This window comes from Daldinia decipiens (assembly GCF_022478715.1).
Source record: "Daldinia decipiens strain CBS 113046 unplaced genomic scaffold F4813scaffold_11, whole genome shotgun sequence".
NCBI lineage: Eukaryota > Fungi > Ascomycota > Sordariomycetes > Xylariales > Hypoxylaceae > Daldinia > Daldinia decipiens.
Window position 1 is genome coordinate 569,132 of NW_026054554.1, and position 17,619 is coordinate 586,750.

The 17,619-nt window shown below is 47.5% G+C and overlaps 4 protein-coding genes across 4 annotated transcripts; 2 read left to right on the forward strand and 2 right to left on the reverse strand.

The window, feature by feature from the left end:
- The first annotated feature begins 1,957 nt into the window (after positions 1-1,957).
- On the forward strand, positions 1,958-4,291 carry F4813DRAFT_35110 (uncharacterized protein). Its single transcript, XM_049242373.1, has one exon. It carries the CDS (start codon positions 2,405-2,407, stop codon positions 4,238-4,240), a length of 1,836 nt encoding a protein of 611 aa, XP_049100949.1. The 5' UTR covers positions 1,958-2,404; the 3' UTR covers positions 4,241-4,291.
- Positions 4,292-6,281: 1,990 nt separating this feature from the next.
- F4813DRAFT_355310 (Nitroreductase) lies at positions 6,282-7,955 on the forward strand. The gene is made up of 2 exons (XM_049242850.1): positions 6,282-7,112; positions 7,190-7,955. Exons 1-2 carry the CDS (start codon positions 6,594-6,596, stop codon positions 7,505-7,507), a joined length of 837 nt encoding a protein of 278 aa, XP_049100950.1. The 5' UTR covers positions 6,282-6,593; the 3' UTR covers positions 7,508-7,955.
- Positions 7,956-9,688: 1,733 nt separating this feature from the next.
- On the reverse strand, positions 9,689-12,308 carry F4813DRAFT_355313 (Metallo-dependent phosphatase). The gene is made up of 4 exons (XM_049242851.1): positions 12,104-12,308; positions 11,916-12,041; positions 10,457-11,826; positions 9,689-10,400 (listed from the first exon to the last, which is right to left on the reverse strand). Exons 2-4 carry the CDS (start codon positions 11,928-11,930, stop codon positions 10,133-10,135), a joined length of 1,653 nt encoding a protein of 550 aa, XP_049100951.1. The 5' UTR covers positions 11,931-12,041; positions 12,104-12,308; the 3' UTR covers positions 9,689-10,132.
- Positions 12,309-12,960: 652 nt separating this feature from the next.
- On the reverse strand, positions 12,961-17,613 carry F4813DRAFT_355316 (uncharacterized protein). The gene is made up of 6 exons (XM_049242852.1): positions 17,057-17,613; positions 16,956-17,000; positions 16,599-16,902; positions 15,616-16,542; positions 13,273-15,560; positions 12,961-13,162 (listed from the first exon to the last, which is right to left on the reverse strand). The coding sequence occupies exons 1-5, from the start codon at positions 17,366-17,368 to the stop codon at positions 13,381-13,383; spliced, it is 3,768 nt and encodes a 1,255-aa protein (XP_049100952.1). The 5' UTR covers positions 17,369-17,613; the 3' UTR covers positions 12,961-13,162; positions 13,273-13,380.
- Between the last annotated feature and the right edge of the window lie 6 nt (positions 17,614-17,619).

Genomic DNA, 17,619 nt, shown 5'->3' on the forward strand with positions numbered 1-17,619 from the left:
GAACGTTTCGAAACGGAGCAAAGCGATCATGTCGTCTCACCTGAAAAGACGCTATCGATTAATTGATTATATGTATTGAGCCTCAATGCGAACCCAGGTCAAGTGCCGGGTCCTAGGTATGACTACCTAACGGAGTATTTTTTTTTCTTTCTCGGTACTTGGCTTCATTTCCGGGGAATTGGATATGAGGTAATTCTTATCTGATCGAAGCTGCTTAAGACATTACATACTAACCTAACCTTAATCATTAGAAAAAGAAGAAAAAGTGGATTACGTCAACTGTAAAATCCGATATCGGCAAGACACGTAGATCAGATTGATAAAGAGTTTGTGCTCTGTGCTGTGGTTAGTTGTTTGATTGATTAGATTACTGCCCGCCCGATCCCCCGATCCCCCGATCCCCCAATCCTTCAAAGCGCCTGGGCAATGTTGTGCTCCCCATATCGCTTGTATCGGTTATCTCACAGTAAAAAGGCACTGTGCTTCCAGAACCGTGTAAACGCAGGACTGTGCAACAGCCCCATTATATTAATAGATCAAAATGTAAATACCTATCGTCACTGTTTGCAATTGCATCGTTTCACCGATTTATAGAGAAGCGTTAGCGGTTTCCTATATGTCAATTAATATAACTTGGCGATATTTAGTTGCACCTATTTAAAGCATCCATCGAAAGAGAAAAACATTGTCCAGGATTACGAGATTACGTGACTAGGTACATACACCATAACAGGTTAGTATCGTATGTAGGTACATATGTATGTACCTAATGTATGTACTTGGCACGGAGAAGCTGTTTTCAGTCGGCAGAGTGAGTGCGCCCGTAGGCCCCGTCGGGTTCAATTGCCAAACTCCACCAAGCCTCTCAGCCAGTGTTACACTTATTTTGGCTTGGATTGCAGCCGAGGAAGAAAACTACATATATAGGCTAGATCATGTCGAATCATAACACCGTATTCGCATATTTCGCATATTTCGGTGTAAGAAGGCCCCGATTTTTTGGAGGAAGACGATCCGGGGTAGCGGGCAGCAGCAGATTCAGACCAATGCCATTGAGCCAGATGATCAAGTGATGAAATATTGTGCAATTCTCGACGAACCAACCAGAAAAGTACCTAATTGCTTTAATAATTGAGCGAGAGAGCAAGACATCATACTGCCGCGAGAAAAAGAAGTTGGTGAGCATTGCCGCTATACCATTCCCCCCTCTCCTATCATTTATCGTTGTTCGTCGTCGCCATCGTGACGCTATGTAAGCATGTCAACCCAACAAGGAGGGAAGGTTTAGGCATGATTGGTAAGTAATACCCGAGGTAGATAGCTGGGCAGCTGGGTAGATTAGTGATAATGGATAATAGACAAATAAGCAATAGAATACGAAGGCATAACCTGACATAAGAATAACAGATAGTTTAGGTACCTACAAACAAGTAACTAACCTACATGTATTATCAATATGTATTTAACTTGGTAACTCACAGGGCAAAGCCTACCGCGAATTAGCAATTGATAGACCGATAGACAGATAAACAGGTAAACAATTGACAGTGACACTGGAGTCTGACAGGTTTATCCTGTTAGTCTGTCAGCTTGTGCGACTTCGCAAAGTACTAAGCTAAGTACACAGTATCAAAGAAGCCCGGCCATCTTGGCAGCTCTATTAACAAGCAATCGGCAAGAGCTTATAACCTAGCATTTACATACAGCATTTACCGTCCCACCTTTAATTGCTGCAGGTGCCAATCTGACCATCTGATAGGGTTTTCCGCTTTTGCCCCTTCTTTCCCCTTGGGATCCCCCCTGTCATTACCACTTCAACAAAAAGATTGAAATATCACAGATCGACGCCTTCTAAAGAAATTTACTTACTAACCGGTCTAATTTCACAAACGACCTTATTAGTGTCACGATATTTAGTGTCACGATATTATCGTACAACTCTCCTTTTCTACCCCTTTTCACGGTTCGATTACGAGTCTGTCTTTTCCTACTGTTTGCTGTTCGCTATTCACATTGTTAATCTGGTTGGCTACCAACCTCGATATAATTATAAAACAGAAGGTGACTTTTCTGTTCCTCGTGGTGCATTTAAATATCACCACACCTCTGGGAGCCTCCACGTCTTCCACTTGCTTTGAGAGACACCCTAAAAAATATTCTCCAAAAGAACGGACGTCGATAATTCCTCGGCAAACACGACGCGTAAAGAGGAAAAGAAAGAAAAAAAGACGATCATCTCCAATTAACCCCTCCCCCACTAAACAATTTACCGACAAACAACAAACGACATCAAGATAGTTAGTTCTATCTGTCATAATTGTGCTTTTTCCTCTGGTTGCAGCCAATTTAATCGACGGGTAGTCCTCTTGGAAAAGCTTTACGGGATTGATATAATTCGGTGACTATGTCGGTTGGAGTCGAACAGCTAGTCGACTCGACGTCCGACTACGTGTCCGAGGAGGAGATTCGCGCTCCTTCTATTGCGCCGTCTCTTACGTATTCTGAGGACTCTGAAGATCAAGATGAGCTTCAGGTACCAGAGGAGCCTCCCCGAAGGCGGCGTGCCTCGACCAGACTAATTGCGCAGAGCCCGGCAGACGTGCAGAGAATCACAGGCGAATCTACACAGCAATTGCTTAATCGATGCTGTGGTGGCGGTTGTTGCATGAATGCACAGAACAAAGAGCAGGGAATCGAGTACGAACGAGTCCCGCTTCCCGACAATGATGCCTTTCGCTCTTTGGGCTTGAAGATTGATGAGATACCTACTGTCTTAATTAAGGTTGCGGACATGCCGGAGCAGATCACTTTCCTTCAGTCCATTCGACGTGTCTCGGGCCCTCCATCGCCAACCGACTCGGCTGTGTCTTTCAGCAGCCAAGCCAACTCTCCCACCATCGAGACCAAACTCCAAAACCTCAGCCTCGAGAATCTCGATACTTCGATACAACCCCCTTCCTTCGTCCAGCCGCACCATCCTTTCAATGTCTTCCCTGCCAAAATTCACAGCACCCGTAAATTGACGCGGCCTGGAGCCGAGAAACGCACGTATCACTTCGATCTTGACATTACCGACTATCCCCACGGAGAAGGCGTAGACTTCAAGGTCGGAGGTGCCATTGGTGTCTCTGCGCCAAACGATACGGCTGCTGTGGATCAGGTTTTCGACTTGCTTTTAGTTCCGCGTTACTTGCGGGATAAGCCCGTCCTGCTACGTACTACTCGTGGCCGATGGCCCACTGTCTGGGGCGAGGATCAGGCCCGCGAGTTGGTTACCACCCGGCGGGATTTGCTTACGTGGTGCTCCGATATCCAGTCCTACCCACCCACCAAGTCTCTTTTGCGAGTTCTAGCTGAGCACGCTCTCGACCCCAACGAGAAGAAGATCCTCATGTTCCTCTGCTCGGGCCAGGGACAGGGAGTCTTTTGCGACTTCCGTACTGGCCCGCACATCTCTCTTGCTCAGATTTTGAGTGCTTTTCCTTCTGCTAAGCCACCTCTAGATTTGTTGTTCTCGGTGCTCCAGCAGTTGATGCCACGATTTTACTCCCTTTCTAATGACCCCCATGAGTCCTATGGGATTCGTGATGGAAAGCAGCACCGCCTTATTGAGTTAGCCGTCACCATTCAAGAGACGCCTGACTGGCGGGCGGGCTACCGAACGGGTGTCGGTTCTGGCTTCTTCGAACGCCAATGCCGCAAATTTTTGGAGCTCCAACGCGCAGGGGAAAGCGCTCCTCAGCTGTACGTCCCGATGTTCAAGGGGCTTATGGCGAACCCGCTAGCCAAGGAATTCGTGTCTGATGGTCCGATGCTCCTTATTGGGGCTGGCGTCGGCATCGCGCCGTTCCGCGGCTTTGTTCAGCACCGCCTAAAGAATGCTAACTGTGCCAACAAGGTATGGGTACTTCAGGGCGTCCGAGATTCTCTCGTGGATGAGCTATACGGTGGGGAGTGGGGTGTCCACGAGGATAGAGTGAAGAAGGTTGTACAGAGCCGACGCGGCGAGAGTCGTTACGTCCAGGATGAGGTCAGCCACCAAGCAGATCTTGTATGGTCCATCATCAACTCGGTTGACGGACGCGTCTTCGTTTGCGGTAGCTCCAAGGGCATGGGCGAAGGTGTCGAGGAGGCGCTTATTAAAGTGGCCGTGAAGAAGGGCAACTTGAAGTATGACGAGGCAAAGAAATTCTGGGAGTTGAAGAGAGACGTCGGACAGTACATTACCGAGACGTGGTAATGACAATGACTCCATTGGCTCTATTGGTAGACTTGGGGGGGGATGAGCTTATAATAGGGATAGACTTATGGTCGCTCGGGAGGTCCCATAAAATCTGGAGGTCTACAAAAGTCTGTTTTTATTGTTCATAGCATGCGGTGTTATAAAATGCCTAGAGGCTGGGCGTTTGCGCAAGCTGGGCAAGACTGGGTTGGTCAGGTTCGATTTACATGGAGGGCATTTCTTTACTAGTTGACAGCTTGGCGGCTTGGGAGTCTGCATGAGAGGATGCTAGGACCTCGATATGTAGGTAAAAGCTGCAAGATAAAGCGATGCTTTACACGATACGTTTTTTTTGGCCCGTGGAGAATTAAACTGTACATAGAGTCGAACTAGGTATATAAATAAATATGAATGAATCACGATACCGAGTAACTAGGAACATTCAACTTGTCACGATTCGATCGATGTGTAGCCTCATAAGAGCTTCAATGCACAGCGGGTATTAGTAAGAGCCAACTCGGCGTGGGATAGGTCAGAGGCAAGGAAAATTACCCGATTCGGAAACCGGTTATGTCTCGTGCCATGCCGTTGGACGTGGGGTTGCTGTGCTTCCTGACACGCCGCGATTAGGCGTTTAAAAAGAAGCCTCCTGACATGCTGATGCATCTCGGATAGGCTCTTCAAAAGTGATTGCTCGGCTAAGTAAGCGGCAATCTTCAAGGTGTATATTAACCAGGTACTATGTTGTGTTAATATACGGGCCGTATTACAGAAAATACATTTGTGCTTTGGCGTGTCAATGCCGAATCGTGTGCCTATGGGTTAACAACACTGCCGCATGAATCGTACTTAGACCACGATGTTTGCGGCCGCACGCACCGCCGAGACGCCGACGGGGCCTAGCAGATATTAAGAATATATTACCTTAGCGACAGGAGCAATGGAGATAAAACAAGCTGAGTAGTATGGAATTAAGCGCCGATAGCCAATGTCTTACACAAGTTGCGACGTTAAGCGAGTGCCGAACGCGCGAAGGCGGCTAATAATCGACTTTAAATGAAGCGCGGGGTAAAATCAGGTGAAACATTGTTTTTTTTCCTTTCTTTTTTTTTTTGGCTGCAGCACATTATAAGAAAAGAGCCTCACACTTTACTAAGAAAAGAACGGAAGCAAACAAATAAAAAGAGGGGGGGAGTAGTAAGTTTTGCTAGAAATGAGATGGGACAAAATAAATCCGCAGCACCGCGATTTGTTGTCGAATCAAACAACAGGGGAAGACAAGAGGCTGGGATGCATGGATTCGAAAATGGGCGGTGCTTGACTCTAAAAGGACTCTAGCTTTGTTAGAAATGGATTTCAAATGATTTGGAAATCAAAGCGAGACCAGTGAGAGAATATTATGAATAGATGTGTAAGCAGAGATAGTTCGGGTTCGGTCTTGTATCATCAGCAGGTTGGCCCCACCCCGCAGCGCCTACCGAACGCCCACTTATATGCGCTACGCTACACTACATACACTACCTACACTACATCGATACATACCTTAAGTACAATACAATTCCTACGGGTAAGTACCTACAAATTCGTAGTAAGGATTTTACCTATGTAGGCATGTCCGAAGTGGATACCTATTGGTAGATTCGTAAAATACCTACATAGAAATTCATTAACCATATTTTTTGTTTATCTCTTTTCTTGGTGTTATACTCGATAAGATAATAAAAGGCAGTTATAGTTAACAGGTAACTACCTAGGTTAGGTAGTTAACTGACGTTATATCTCAAAGTATACTTTATCCTTCCCATGATTATACCTCATCAATTTGATACCAACATTCCCTCGAGCAATCAGCAATATCAAGTAGAAATAACCAATTCTGGCGGGGTCGATCTGACATGCTGTGGTGTGTAATACAATAGTGTGTAATACAATAGCATGTACATGTATTGTACCATACCTCACACCCTTGTAAGCAACATTGGATGTACCTCTACCCCTCTGTCGATTTTTTTACTATGTGATAGGATTTCGATTGCGTCGGCGGGGCATTCGACACATGCTAAGGAGGTAGGAGGTAGGGATATACATATTGGGAGCACCATAGCGTTGCTTCTGGACACTTCCTTCCTCTTTGTTCATGCAGCCGTTTGACCTTTAGTACATTCCATTAGTATCTATTAGCACATCATACGTCAATTAGCACATTGGAGCACATTAGCACGCCTCGGACTTGCTGTTTTAGATCATTAGCATAACATATATTGGCCTGAAGCACTTACCTGAAGCACTTACCTAAAGCACTTACCCAAAACATATAAGTAGGGAGTAGGGAAGCCACTCTCCCTTATAATAAATAGATAAATAGACCACGATGCGCCCGCATATTGTCACCTCAGCAGTTTTATCCTTCTCCAGACTCAGCACAACCTCGGCCACCACACCTAAAACATCAAGTCTAGCCCTCAAGACTCTCGCAGCAACTTGTTCCCAGAGATCATTGTTCACCTCCAGCGCCTCCCAGTGCCAACCTCCCAAGTCCCAAGCCAAAAACACCCACACACCTTCGGCACGCTTCAGTACTACCCCTAAGATGGCCGCTCCTGTTAAGGCCGAGTCCTTCCTGGACCTCATCAAGAACCGCCGCACCTACTACGCTCTTAACAAGGAGCTACCCATCTCCAAGGAGCGCATCGAGGAGATTGTCAAGCAGAGCATCTTCGAGGTCCCCTCATCTTTCAACTCGCAGTCCAACCGCGTTGTCGTTCTCTTCGGCGCCGACCACGACAAGCTGTGGGATCTCACCACCGAGATCCTCAAGCCCATCGTCCCCGCTGACGCCTGGGAACACACGGCTCAACGTATGAGCGGATTCAAGGCTGGTGCCGGAACCGTAAGTCTCTCACTTCTTGGCGTCGTCCAATCTGTTAGCATGACGGGAGTTATGGGAGTTACTAACAATACAAACAGGTCCTATTCTTCGAGGACCAGGAGGTCGTTTCCAAGATGCAGGCCCAGTTCTCTCTATACAGCGACAAGTTCCCCATCTGGGCGCTACAGTCGGACGCCATGATCCAATTCGCCATCTGGACCGCTTTCACCGCCGAGGGTCTCGGTGCTAACCTTCAGCACTACAACCCTCTGATCGACACCAAGGTCGCTAGCGAATGGGGCATCCCCGCCAACTGGCAGCTCAACGCCCAGCTCGTCTTCGGCGGTCGCGCCGGCGAGCCCGGCCCCAAGGACCAGCTCCCCATCGAGGACCGCCTCAAGGTCTTCGGTGCTTAAACGCAATACCAACAACCCCATAACTGCCTTAGATATATATCCTCAAACCTATAACGGTGTTATATATGACAAGTTCGTAGGGAAATACTCTTGGGATGAAGGAACTCATAGACACTGGTTATTGTGGGTAGATAGAGGGAGCGGTGGTTCGTTCGAGCCTCCGCCGCTCGAGAGTTTCTTAGACTACCTTGGAAGCGTTCAGCACCAATTAGAATAAATAAATTAGTGAAACCAAACGAAAGACTTGATCATCGATCCGTTGCCTCAAGTGATTTCAAGTGATTTGGAGGTAATATAAGCACCTAACATCTCCCTAGAATAGCATAATTACTTATAGATAGCTTGGAGTTGGATAACACACATCCTTTCTCTATGATATATAAGTTGTGGTTGTCGGAATAAATATAATAAGCGCCTTTATAATATGTACTGGAGATGTTTAATAAGGATCTTGTTAGAAATTGACGTCGAAACTAAATTAGTTGCATGAAATAGCTAGCCCCTGTAAATGACTGGGCGTCAGCCTTGGCTCCCAAGCACGGGAGGAGCCGGGGCGGGAACACGCGGGGGATAGATAGTAGAATTAGGTTTATAAGTGTTATGGATGTCACGCCTACACGAAATACATTGGATACCGCCTATTCGTGATAGCATCAGGTATGTCTTGAGTTGCTTTTCACAAAGAGGGTTAAGTATTACTTATTATTACCCTTGGGCCTTAGATAGGTCAGACACCTCGAGGTTTTGAGAATGACTACCTACCTATCTAGTTAGGCTTATTGTGACTTGAGAAATACAAACAATTATTCAACGAACAATCCATAAGAGTCTAGACCTCATTGAATAGGGAATAGGGGGCATTCTCACTCACCGTCGGCTAAGAAGAGGGTTCGGCGTCTGTCTTGTTCCTTGATACCAGACCAAGGTAAAAGGCAAAAGCCAGATAGATAGGTAGTCATCGTTCCCAAGACATACATACATACATACCCCTTTCACTAGTTACCCCTTTCTTTATTTCTTTCTTTCTTTCAAGAACCTCGCATCAAGCCCCCATTGTTACAACCCGCCACGATGTCGACCTCCCAGCAACCCAGCAACCCCCCCCCCCCCCCCCCCCCCCCCCCCCCCCCCCCCCCGCCCCCCCCACCCCCCCCCCCCCCCCCCCCCCCCCCCCCCCCCCAACAGGCCGCGCCATCTTCTCCCGCACCAGCACCATCAACTACAGATCCATCCAGCCGAGCAGCGACAGCTCCGGCTCCGACACCCGAGCCCGTGTACTCGTTCCCGTGCCGCGACGCCGACAGCCTGGACCCGTCCGACGACGAGTTCTGGGACTCGCTCAAGGTGGTGGCGGCCGAGGGCGTCTCGGACGAGATGGAGGACCTGCCTTGCCGGCTGTTCGCGGTGCGGTTTGTGCGCCTGCGCGTGCGGCGCAGGGGCATCGAGAACGCGGTTGGCGATGTCGAGTATTGGACGGGAGGAGGAGAAGAGTGAGCAGGTGGGAAAGGAGGGGGGGAGGGCGTGAGAGGTGATGAGATGGGCAAAAGGTTAGTCGTGCCTTGCTTACTTAGGTACTTACACCCGTCACCACGGGATACTAACACGGTTCTCACTCATCCAGAGAGAGAGAGAGAGAGAGAGAGAGAGAGAGAGAGAGAGAGAGAGAGAGAGAGAAGAAAAAGAAGAAAAAAGATCCACAAGTACGACTAAGAACCGCTCTCCTATCACCCTCCAACAACACCCAGCAGTCGGCAGTTTATTTCCTTACTGTTACCTAGAGTAGCCGACCAGCCAGCCAGCCAGTCAGTCAGTCCACCTACGCCCATAGCAAGAGACAGAAACAACGTGTCTCTGCCAGATAGCCAAGGCACCTAGGAACTGATAATGAAAATCTCATCTCACACATAAGCCCCTTTTACTTATACAGTTCTTCCGTGTCTGCCTGCCTGCCTGTTTGTTTGCTTGCTTGTTATATATCACTACCTGGTTATACTTAAAGTAAAGCTACCTAGGTTAGAAGTCATTAGAAATTGCTTGCCCTTGATGTAGTTCAAACCTTTACTTTTAGTATGTTGACATTAGGATTTGATGTGAAATGTTCTCATAGAATACACAGGCCCCCTTCTAGGACTACTTATATGTTAGCATATCATTACCGCACCATGGCGCCGTGGCTTTTTTGCTATGTTGCTATATTTGCGTTAACCACGAGCCTTGATATCTGATCAGGAGAGGGGGCGAATGTATGCGCTTAGGCCAGAGAGCACTTTACCAAGACGTAGGAGTAGAAATCCGCAACCGTTAATTTTGATGTCCGCTCGTTATATACGCTACCCGTCCGCCTTGTCTCGTATAATACACGAACTATCCGAACACTATAGCCTGCCTACCGACCATCTCTATCGTCGCACCAAAACGCCCTGTGCATCCCTTTTCTTTTTCTTGCGCCGACGTAGAGTCATCGCCGTCGCTACGTTGTAGAATACCGTCCCGATCCAAAATAGTCCAAAATCGTGGATTAGTAGCCATCCAAGCTCTCCGTTGTGCGAAGAGCGCGTAGAGTGAGATAGCGTCACGTCGTGAAGTTAAACTTGAAATTCCGAAATCCTCCCATGATTTGTGTGCTCAGCTCTGATCCTTGGGCGGTACGACACTGCCTCCGTCGACGATGATTTGTTCATCGATACGAGCTACGGTATCGCCGTATTCGAGTCTCTTGTAAGTTGTGATTCGGGCTTCGTTCATGTCGATGTCGAAGAAACGAACCCGGCGGACGAAGTCGCCATAGCCGCCGTATCCTCCAAATCCGGCACCGCCACCATAACACATCCACAGCTCGGGCCTCTTTGTCTCCTTATTGGATGATAGCATGCAATACTCATTTGCATGGTCGCTAAAGGATCAAACATTAGTCTGTAGTAGAAAAAGGGGGTATGGAGAAATACATACTGTCCACAACTAACCATGACGACGCCTTGCTCAACCAAGGCATCGCGGAATCCGGAGTTGAACTTGGGGGCCGTGACACCTTCCCTTAATTCGCCTACATACTGCGATTCCTGATCCCTGTATTCCGGAAGAGGAATGTGGATAAAGGCGATATCCATATGGATATGAGTATACTCCTTATGCTTCTTCTTCAGGCTCTCCGAAGTCTGTCTAAACCAATCGATTTGGTTCTTTTTGATCCAGTCGTAGCCGCTCCATTGCCGCTCATCCGGAGAATATGAGTGGGAATCAAGCAAGTATACCGTAAGAGCGGAATGCTTCGAGCTCCCTTGGGCAAGGACCTCGATAAAGTAGTTACCAACCCCGTCAATATCGTCTGGTCCGGCGACAGACAATGAGTACGGTAATTGTTCAATCAGCGCCATCTGCCCAGCTCTAGGTAGCGACCCTTCATCGTCATGGTTACCGAAGATGGATACGTAGGGGATCTTGCGCTTGATGAGTAATTGCGCATATTTAAAGATGGCCGACTGCGCATCGGGAGCGGTATCACCATTCACCTGGTCACCGCTAAGGACAACTAGATCAGGTTTTTCCTCGTCCAGCAGCCTGGATACAAAATCTAGAGTCCGCAGATCTGCCAGGCAAGGTCCACCTTCATACTCGTCCGGAACCGCATCTCTGCAATGACCAACGCCCGTGCTCAAATGAAGATCTGCCAGCTGCATTATCTTGAATTTTCCATTGTCCCTCACTCGTGGTTGAGGTTTTATAGGCTCGACCGGACCTCCCTGTCGAACGGTGATATGGGCACTCGGTATATCTGGCCCGACGTCAAATAACAAGGGCGTATTCTGGAACTGCCACCCGTCTCGAACCTCGACAGCGTCGTCGCCGAAGAGAACATCTATCGCGGTAACAGCTGTCTTAGAATCGCTCGCTGTCGGCTTGGATGACCGTAGTACCCATAGGCCCGCTGGACGAGACTCCCACTTTTCACCCGTCTGCCCCTTGGCTCCCGTCGAAGGGTCTAGTCGGCCCACCGTGACACCCACGACCACCTTGTCTTCCGCTTTCAGCTCCTCCTCTTTCTTTCTCTGGACATGAATGTAGGCCTTGGAGATCCACGATTTGTCCAAATAGAGGTTCTTCTCGACCCGATGCCATGATTCAGGATCGAGCCTGCAGGATGAAAACAGGTTAACTTTAGAGCATTGTGTAATTGTTATATCAGTGACGACTTGGCCATGATGGTGCTGGGGCATGTATTCATGGACGGAATTAGGTAGAAGTCGGAAATTTCGATCTAAGAGGAAAATGACGAAGAATGCGAATACGGCGGCAGCAGCGAGCTGGGTTATGGTGCGCACCTAGTCAAAGCCGGTATCGTTAGCCTTCTCGACGGATACCAGGTAGCTAGACAGACATGCGGTGAGCAGTTCCTTTAGAGGCAACTTACTATCCGTCGCGTCATGATGTTTGATATGGATAAGGTCGGCTAGACTCAGGTAGATACGGTGTGTTAGCACAGTAGCGATGTCGTAGTGATGAACGCCAGGGGCCAATCATCTTCAGCCGTGCGCATCTAGATAATATGTTCAGACCTTCAACTTTGCAAAGTCGTCGGTAGGAGAGGTTGAAGAATACCCTGAGCAGTATAATTTTCAATGCTCTGTCATCTCATGGCATGGATTAATATGTTGTGAGTATGTGGTGAGTATTTGGTGAATATGTGGTGTTGAAAAGAAAGTTGTTAAAGCAACATTGAACCCAAGGTTGTACGTACCTAATGTAGGTCCACTATGGGTACATGTACATAGGAGGTACCTAAGGTAAAGCTAAAAAGCTACGACAACTTGGAAGGAGAAACTCAGACCCCGGTCCAAGTACTCTATTTCCCGATAGGTAATCTGGGGAATCGCGACCAATTCACGCCAGATAGAAGTACCTACCTATGTATGTCTATCCTTTCCCGGATCTAACCTCCAGTACCTCAATAAAATGTATAATCTTGCATTAAACACTCATTATATATACTTGATGCCAAAGTACTCCCTATGCATAGATGTACCTAATGTTTTCAGCGACCGTTGGAGCTAAGGCCATTCATATGACAACTCAAGAGCATTTGCTACTTTTATGTAATTAACTACCTACTTAATATATCTGATGGAAGAATCTAGGCCTTGAAGTTTACCAATAAATATCCACCTACTATGCTGTACAAGCCTGCATGCACCTTGACGCGATAGGCAGGTAAGTGAATAGACAAAGGCAGAGTAAGCAGCTGGGAGTAGCTCATACATACCTCATGTAGTATACTAAACGAATAAAGAGGATTGAGTAAGCATCGGGCGTAAATACCTCTTCGCTATAACCAATCGGAATCCTTCCTTAGAAGGTATTGTATTCATATACATGCCGGTAGATATACAGGTAGATAGGTAGGTAGCTATCTACGGCTTATACAGGTTGAAACTATAAAAACCACCACCATGGTATATCCCATAACAGACCTTGGTCTAAGGCTTAACTATTACCAATTAGTTAACACTAGTTGTTAAAGAAATTGTTTAAACAAGAACATCTACGAGGCCCCCCCTTTTTTTTCCTTTTTTTTTTCTTTTTTTTTTCAAGACAACCCTCGCCGATGTCAAGATCAAGTACACAAAAGATTGATGAAAAGAATCATGAGAAACAAGAACGGTACCAACCATATTTCCCCATATTCTATTTACCGAGTACTATCTATTCAGACGGTAGCATCTCGTTGAGAACCTCGTTGAGAGCAAGCAATACTGACGAATCTCTTACAGCTTCTCATCTATTACAATCCTATTGTGACCGACACTAACTGAGCATTACCCTCGTAGTGCATAACAAAACCCCCTTATCATCCCCTCCATCACCCACCAAATGTTTTCTTAGTCCTCGCGCTTCGTATTACCATCAAACATTAATAACTCATCGGTAATATCCCACAGTTGCGCTGTCCTGTTGGCATAGGCATTCGTCCGTGCGTCTTGATTTCGTGCCCTAGCGCCCCAAAGCCCGCCGTTCTTAACACAGGATTTATCCCTAGTTTCTGGACTGACTTGCTTCTTCATATATTGGCGTATTCGTTCTTCAATCCCCTCCTGCTCTTCAGTTACTTCCGAGTAGCACGTGTTGCACCATCCTTTCCGTTCGTCACCACGCTGACTTGGCCCATCAACTTGTCCCTTGCCAGATATATCACCCTCAGCATCTTCGAGAGTAACAGTCTCGCGAAGCCCTCGAACACGCGCTGTAAATTGCTTAAAGACAGCGACTCGCTTCTCCGCCGCTTCTGCTCTTTCTCTCCACATTTTGGACTCGCGTCTTGCCGCCCTAAGCTGCTCGCACAGCTTGCCGATATCCATGTTTTCTCGGGCTTCCAACTGTCGCCGTAGCTGAGTGTTTTCTTCCGCTCGGTGCTCTAGATGCTTCTGTAGGTGGCGAATCTGAGCATGAAGCATCGAATTACCACTTCCGGGCCGAGGACTCTCCGTTGATGCTCTACCATAGCTCTCATCACACGATGGGGGAGAGGATGGGTATGGTCGAGTAAAATTGATGTGTTGAGCAATCGGAGGCTCCTCAAGGGGAGGAACCATAGTTCCTAAGCTCGGCGGCTGATTAAGCTCTCGATCGCGCGTAGGAACTAGCCGAGTCGTCGAACCCAGTGGTGCTTTTTTCGAAGCGGCCAATGTATTATCAATAGGACGTAGCGAAATAACAGGAAATTTAGTTGGTGTATTCCCAATATTTGCACCCGAGAGACCTACGCCATAAATGCCGTCATCTATTGATAACCCCGACTCTCGATTTCGCGTTGGTGTCTCCGGTAGTTGAAATCCTCCTTTAGAACCATCAAATGTATTTGACGGCGTGCTGGTTGTTGCTGTATTTTTAGACCTAGCTGTTTTCGATGGCGAGTTGCTTATAGAATATGGAGATAGTACGCTGCTAGAGTCATGTCCGGTTTTTCTGGGAAGTATAGCTGCCGTGCTAATAGGAGAATTACTGATAGTATTGTCAAATAGCGCGGCCATGGCCTTCACTGCACCTTGCGTCGGTTTGGAGCTTGAACGATATAAAATAGGCCTACTTCCCCCCTCGAAAACACTTCCGCCTGGCGATAATCTTGGTTTGTGCAAAGCTGATTCTCTTAAGGGCTCAGAATGAGGAGTTTTCTCGAATACGCTTTTCTTCTCGGGTGAAAGCTTAGCTGGTTTCCGTCTTCCTTCACTTCGCGTGTCCATCAGTTGCTGTTTCCATTCTGGGGTGGATGGTATTTCGTTTCGTTGGATCGACAGCTCCTCGCCCCGTCGAAAGCCACTATTGCCCGGACTACGTCTTAAACGTCTTTCCTTTGCAGCTCTTGCTAGAGATTCCGTGCTGGTCTTACTGGCTAGACTTAAAGCTTTCCACTTTTCGGAATAGTCAACATTCCGCGCCGAAGTATAGAGATAATCTCCAGCGTGACTGCTATGGTACTCTTCGGTTGAAAGTGACGACCTGACTGGGGTTATTGTTTTCTTTGACGCCGATTTCTTAAGTATGCCAAGCTCTTTGGCTCTTGGTGTGGCATAGCCTTGTCGCGACGAATATCCCTCATTGTTGCTAATTTCGACGATGGATGACTTGACGCTATGAAAGGTTAACTCGCTTCCGGACAGTATATGACTTGATGAGCTTTGGCTGTGGAGAACCGAAGGATCCTCGTGCACATCAATACGAAATGGCCGCTCCCTGGTCCGGCCTCCAGTCTCGCTCTCACCGCCATCCGACACTCTGTCCAAACTTTGATTTTCCAATACGCTCCCAAGACTATCGCTGGGCGAAGTTCGTGCAGCAGACGATATTGCTGGGTGAGACGTTTGGCCTACACTTGCTTCATCACTTACTGCATATTGGCTAGCTGATGGACTTTCTTCAGCTGTAGGCGAGAGACAGCTTTCTGAAATCCTGCTTTGGGTTTTATATGAAGTACAAGAACTGGACGGTCGTGATCGCTGTCTCTTGGTAGATATAGGCTCAACTTCATCCACTATTGTATCTCGTGGCTTGACTAAGCTACCCTCTGTTTCTGATAATTAGCATATGACACACGATGAATAGTTGGCGTCTCTGCTTACTAGGTAATGGAGTTGGACTTCTAGCTAAAGGAGAAACGTTTCTGTCTTTCTGCGTATGCAATGGTGTAGGACTACTCCATTTAGGTGGCCTTCTTAATGGGAATGAGTCTGAGGCTGAGGAACCTAACTTGGCCCTATTCGTCCTATGTTGGGCGATATGTTCATGTCTGCTGATCTTCAGGGTGCCCAGGCTCCGCATTTGCTGAACCACCTCCCTCCAATGCACTATTAACATTTCCGTGATATTATTAGCGACATATACCTTGTCCACCGTGTAGAGAGAGGCCGAATCTTCAGCACGAGATTTAGATTTTCTTTGCTTGTGCCTCTCTTTTCGGGACTTCGGAGCAGACACCGGGAGCAGTATTAGTCCAGCTGCAGGGTCTGCCAATTTCATGCTGTAAGAGTCGATCAGATCATTGACCAAGAGAGGGCCAAATACTATGCTTAAAGCATTATATCCCATCAAGTCGGCTGTCGGAAGCGGTCTCCCGTCTTCATCTTCTCGGGGGGCATTTTCAGCAGCTCGGCCGACGAAACATAATAAGCCAAACACTGCACATATCAGCTCTCTCTGATACTGTGATCTCACGGTCCAAATGGCGAGTGCAATCAACCGTGCGCGAAGCTTGGTTTCCCTGGTCTTAGTGAGCTCGGGATCAGCATGCAATTGACTGTGAATTGCAACGAAGGCGTCGAAAAGGGACAACGAGCCCAGAATGCCACCGGGCAGCCCAGCTATAAATTTTTTGAAAGCGGAAGCGATATCATGCGCACTACATTTGATATGTGTAGGAAGATTCGGGCAGCGAGTTGTAATTGAGATGGCATTTGCGTCCCTTGCGTCCCTATCAGGGCAGTAGTAGTCATAGAGTATGTTCGCAACTCGAGCAGAGCCCGGTACCCGAAAAATCCCTCTTGTATCAGCTGTAGTGAGTACGCATTAGCTGAAGGATTTATATCAATCACTGCAAACCTCCTACCGTGTTGTACAAGAGCTTGGGCGAGCGCACGGAAGCACGTAGGTAATACTAAAGAGCACGGAGCATATTCTGTAGGTAAATAGAATATACTCTTCCCACACAATCGTACTAAATCCTGAAGAGTTTGGCCCTTCAATTCGTCCTTTTTCACGTGGTGTACAAGATTCAGAGCAACATCGCTGACGCTTCGTCGATGCCTTAGCTGTCGTGGCTCAGACCGGATGATTACGGTCTGTGTTGATTGACCAGATGATGTCCGCCGTAGGGCTTTGGAAAGCCAACTTGGTCTCCGGGTTGGAACGGACTTATTGTTGTCATTATAATTAATCTTATTATAACACGTTCAACCTCACTTACAGCGTCTACGGGGAAGTCTCTAGTCACGAGTAGCCGAATACCGTACTAGAATCTTTCAGTCAGCATCCGTCGAAAGATGAACACTGGACGGAATGCACTACCCTCTTTGCGAGTCGATTATATTCGTCGACAAACTCCTCCCGGCCACCTGCCTCCTCACTTTCAGACAGAAGTCCTGGTTCGCCACTAGAAGACGTCCAAGTATTAGTTTTGCGGTCGTAATGAGTATTTAGGGCGCCGAGTGATCGCGATGTAGTCAGCGCTGGACGTGGCTTAATAACTATCGGCTGCGAGAGCGGGCGTCTTCGTTGGTAAGGAAGATGATAAGAAGATGTAGAACAGCTAGCGGGTGCAGGCTCTTTTCCTTTAAGAGGAATTGAAGCCGTAGCTGTATCATCATGGTAAGACTGCATTTGGTCTATTGGATAATGAGTAAATTGTTGATACCTATAGAAGACAAGGAATATGTTGGATAAAGGAATGGTATATGTAGTTTAGTAACAGGAAAGAAATCAATAGACCTGCATGTGGTTGGTGTACCTGGAACTCAGGGCCTCCACACGTAGGAAGTACATCTATCCTTCCGTGTTTTGATTAGGAGACCTTGGAGGAAGCGACTTGGAAGCGACTTGGAAGCGACTTGGAAGCGACTTGGAAGTTGTAA

Excerpts from the sequence above, each read along its gene's own strand:
- F4813DRAFT_355316 (XM_049242852.1), bottom strand. The coding sequence starts at position 17,368 with ATGCAGTCTTACCATGATGATACAGCTACGGCTTCAATTCCTCTTAAA. Across the intron at positions 17,001-17,056 it reads ATAATCGACTCGCAAAGAGG|TACGGTATTCGGCTACTCGT; the intron begins GTAGTGCATTCC and ends GAAAGATTCTAG. Across the intron at positions 16,543-16,598 it reads CCAAGCTCTTGTACAACACG|CTGATACAAGAGGGATTTTT; the intron begins GTAGGAGGTTTG and ends TACTCACTACAG.
- F4813DRAFT_35110 (XM_049242373.1), top strand. The coding sequence starts at position 2,405 with ATGTCGGTTGGAGTCGAACAGCTAGTCGACTCGACGTCCGACTACGTG.
- F4813DRAFT_355313 (XM_049242851.1), bottom strand. Across the intron at positions 10,401-10,456 it reads GTCATGGTTAGTTGTGGACA|CGACCATGCAAATGAGTATT; the intron begins GTATGTATTTCT and ends TTGATCCTTTAG.
- F4813DRAFT_355310 (XM_049242850.1), top strand. The coding sequence starts at position 6,594 with ATGCGCCCGCATATTGTCACCTCAGCAGTTTTATCCTTCTCCAGACTC. Across the intron at positions 7,113-7,189 it reads TCAAGGCTGGTGCCGGAACC|GTCCTATTCTTCGAGGACCA; the intron begins GTAAGTCTCTCA and ends CAATACAAACAG.